The 2,181-nt window shown below is 34.8% G+C and overlaps 1 protein-coding gene across 1 annotated transcript in view; it reads left to right on the top strand.

Annotated features, from left to right (window-relative positions):
• Window positions 1–2,181, top strand: part of arfgef3 (ARFGEF family member 3) — a gene marked incomplete in the record, with an annotated part of 60,351 nt that overhangs the window by 42,576 nt on the left and 15,594 nt on the right. The window contains 4 exon segments of the mRNA XM_024296776.2: window positions 1–97; window positions 800–928; window positions 1,005–1,181; window positions 1,265–1,379. Of these exon segments, the coding sequence (XP_024152544.1) occupies window positions 1–97; window positions 800–928; window positions 1,005–1,181; window positions 1,265–1,379 (518 nt within the window).

The raw sequence follows: 2,181 nt of genomic DNA, 5'->3' as shown, positions 1-2,181 counted from the left end.
GCTCGGCTCGCCAGCCTGCCGATGAGATCTCAGGAGCGCTCCATCAGCAGCGAGGACGGGCTGGACAGTGTCCTCCAGGAGTTTGATGATGAAACAGGTCCGAGCTTTCCTTAGTGCTGTCATGTGATTAATTAATTCATCATGAACTGTAATTAAATATTAATCTATTTTAATCAAGTAAATAGCCTCATTTTGAGGTATTTTCATTGATGTTTGTGATATTGTGACAGGGTAAAATATCAAAATATAACTAGAAACGCTGCATTACCCGTGATAGTGCTGCTGTGAATGCTTTTAATGAAAGTAGTCGCTAAAGATGCTGAAGCTTTTTGCTGAAACGTAATTTACTTTAATTGCTGAAGGGATTTGCTGAAAATAGAAAAACTATTTGCAGAATGTTAATTTGCTAAATGACTGGAAATGTTGATAAAGAACTATGAAAGAGTGCTGAAGTTGATCTAAATTTCTGATAAAAATTGTAGTAAAATTGCTTAAAAATACCTATACATGGCAATTTTATAAAAAATATTTAGTTAAATGTACTTAAAAATTAGTTAAACTCTAAATGATCCCAAAAAATTGTAGATGACACATTACCAAAAAGCTAAAAAAAAGTTTAAAAAAAAGCTTGCTCGTTGCTTAAATACTAGCTGAACACCAAATTAGCCTAAAATTCCTCAATAAGTTAAGTTAAAAATGAGCACAAGATAACATCGGGTCAATAATAACAATAAAATAAAATGATCTGACACACGTTGTCTAACACACGTGGTCTAACACCGGCTCGGTTCTCCCTCAGGTTTGATCCAGGTGTGGATTCTGCTGTTGGAGCAGCTGACGGCGGCCGTGTCAAACTGTCCTCGCCAGCATCAGCCTCCGACCCTGGAGCTGCTCTTCGCTCTGCTGAGAGAAGTCACTGCTGTTCCAGGTGAAGCTTCACTCAGACCAAACACAACAGATCTGATGTAGATCATCACCACATCACAATGTCCTCCTCCCTTCAGGTCCAGGCTTTGCCATCTTCTGTGTCATTCAGCTGCTGCTTCCTGTGATGTCACGCTGGCTGCAGCGTAGCCATGGCGACCACTCTTACTGGGACGTGGCAGCTGCAAACTTCAAGCATGCGATCGGTCTGACCTGTGAGCTGGTGGTGGAACACGTCAACAGCTTCATCCACTCAGGTGAGACGAGCTCCGTCTCTGCTGCTGATTGTTGTGATGTTAGTGTGTGTTGATGTGGAGCTCCTCCTCCTCCTCCTCCTCAGATATCGGCTACGAGTCGCTCATCAACCTGATGCTGAAGGAGCTCTTTAAGCTGCTGGTGGCGTGTGTGTCTGAACCTGCAGAGACCATCTCCAGAGTGGGCTGCTCCTGCATCAGGTGATTTCATTTGACACTCCAGGAGGTCAAAAGTTGATCGTACAACGTAGTTTAGTCAAAGGAGAAAGACTGAAGCAGAGAAAATTAAAACCAATTATTAAATACAACTTTAGTGCTGTTAGTTTAGTTTTCTTTTCCTTAGACTTTTTTGTCTTATTTGATCTTATTACATCCACAAAACCTAAAGATCTCTACAGTGACTTTATTTTTTTTTACTTTACTTTATTAAATTAGATTAAATGTAATTATTTATTTATTACATTTTTTGGGATATTACTTTTATTATTTTTATTTTATGTTACTTTATTTAAATTAATTGAATTTAATTTATTTATTTCATTTTTTAAATTATTTTAATCTAATTTATTTTAATTTTAGTTAAATTACAATCATTTTATTTTATCCATTATTTAATTTAATTGTATTTATTGTATTTATTTTAGTCATTTTTATTTCATTTTAATTTCATCTTTATATGTATTTAATGTATTTTAATTTCCTTATTCAAATATTTAGTTGTATTTATGTATTTATTTTAATTTAATATAATATATATATATTTAATTTAATTTGGATCTATTATTTTGTTTCTGTATTTTGAATTCCATTTTAATTTAAATGTTTTATTCATTTATGTGTGTTTAATTTTACAATAACATGGAGAATTATTACATTCTGGAAAATGTCTGTTTGATCCCATTTGTTTTGTTAGTGGATTTAGTTAATCCAGCGAAGTGGACTCAGTAGAATCTGCTTTTCTCCATTTGAAATGAAAGTGCTGCCATGAATCGACTGGAATCTT

This window comes from Oryzias melastigma, linkage group LG15 (genome assembly GCF_002922805.2).
Source record: "Oryzias melastigma strain HK-1 linkage group LG15, ASM292280v2, whole genome shotgun sequence".
Lineage (NCBI taxonomy): Eukaryota > Metazoa > Chordata > Actinopteri > Beloniformes > Adrianichthyidae > Oryzias > Oryzias melastigma.
Note: the sequence above shows the minus strand (reverse complement) of the source record. Positions and strands in the feature narration are given on the sequence as shown.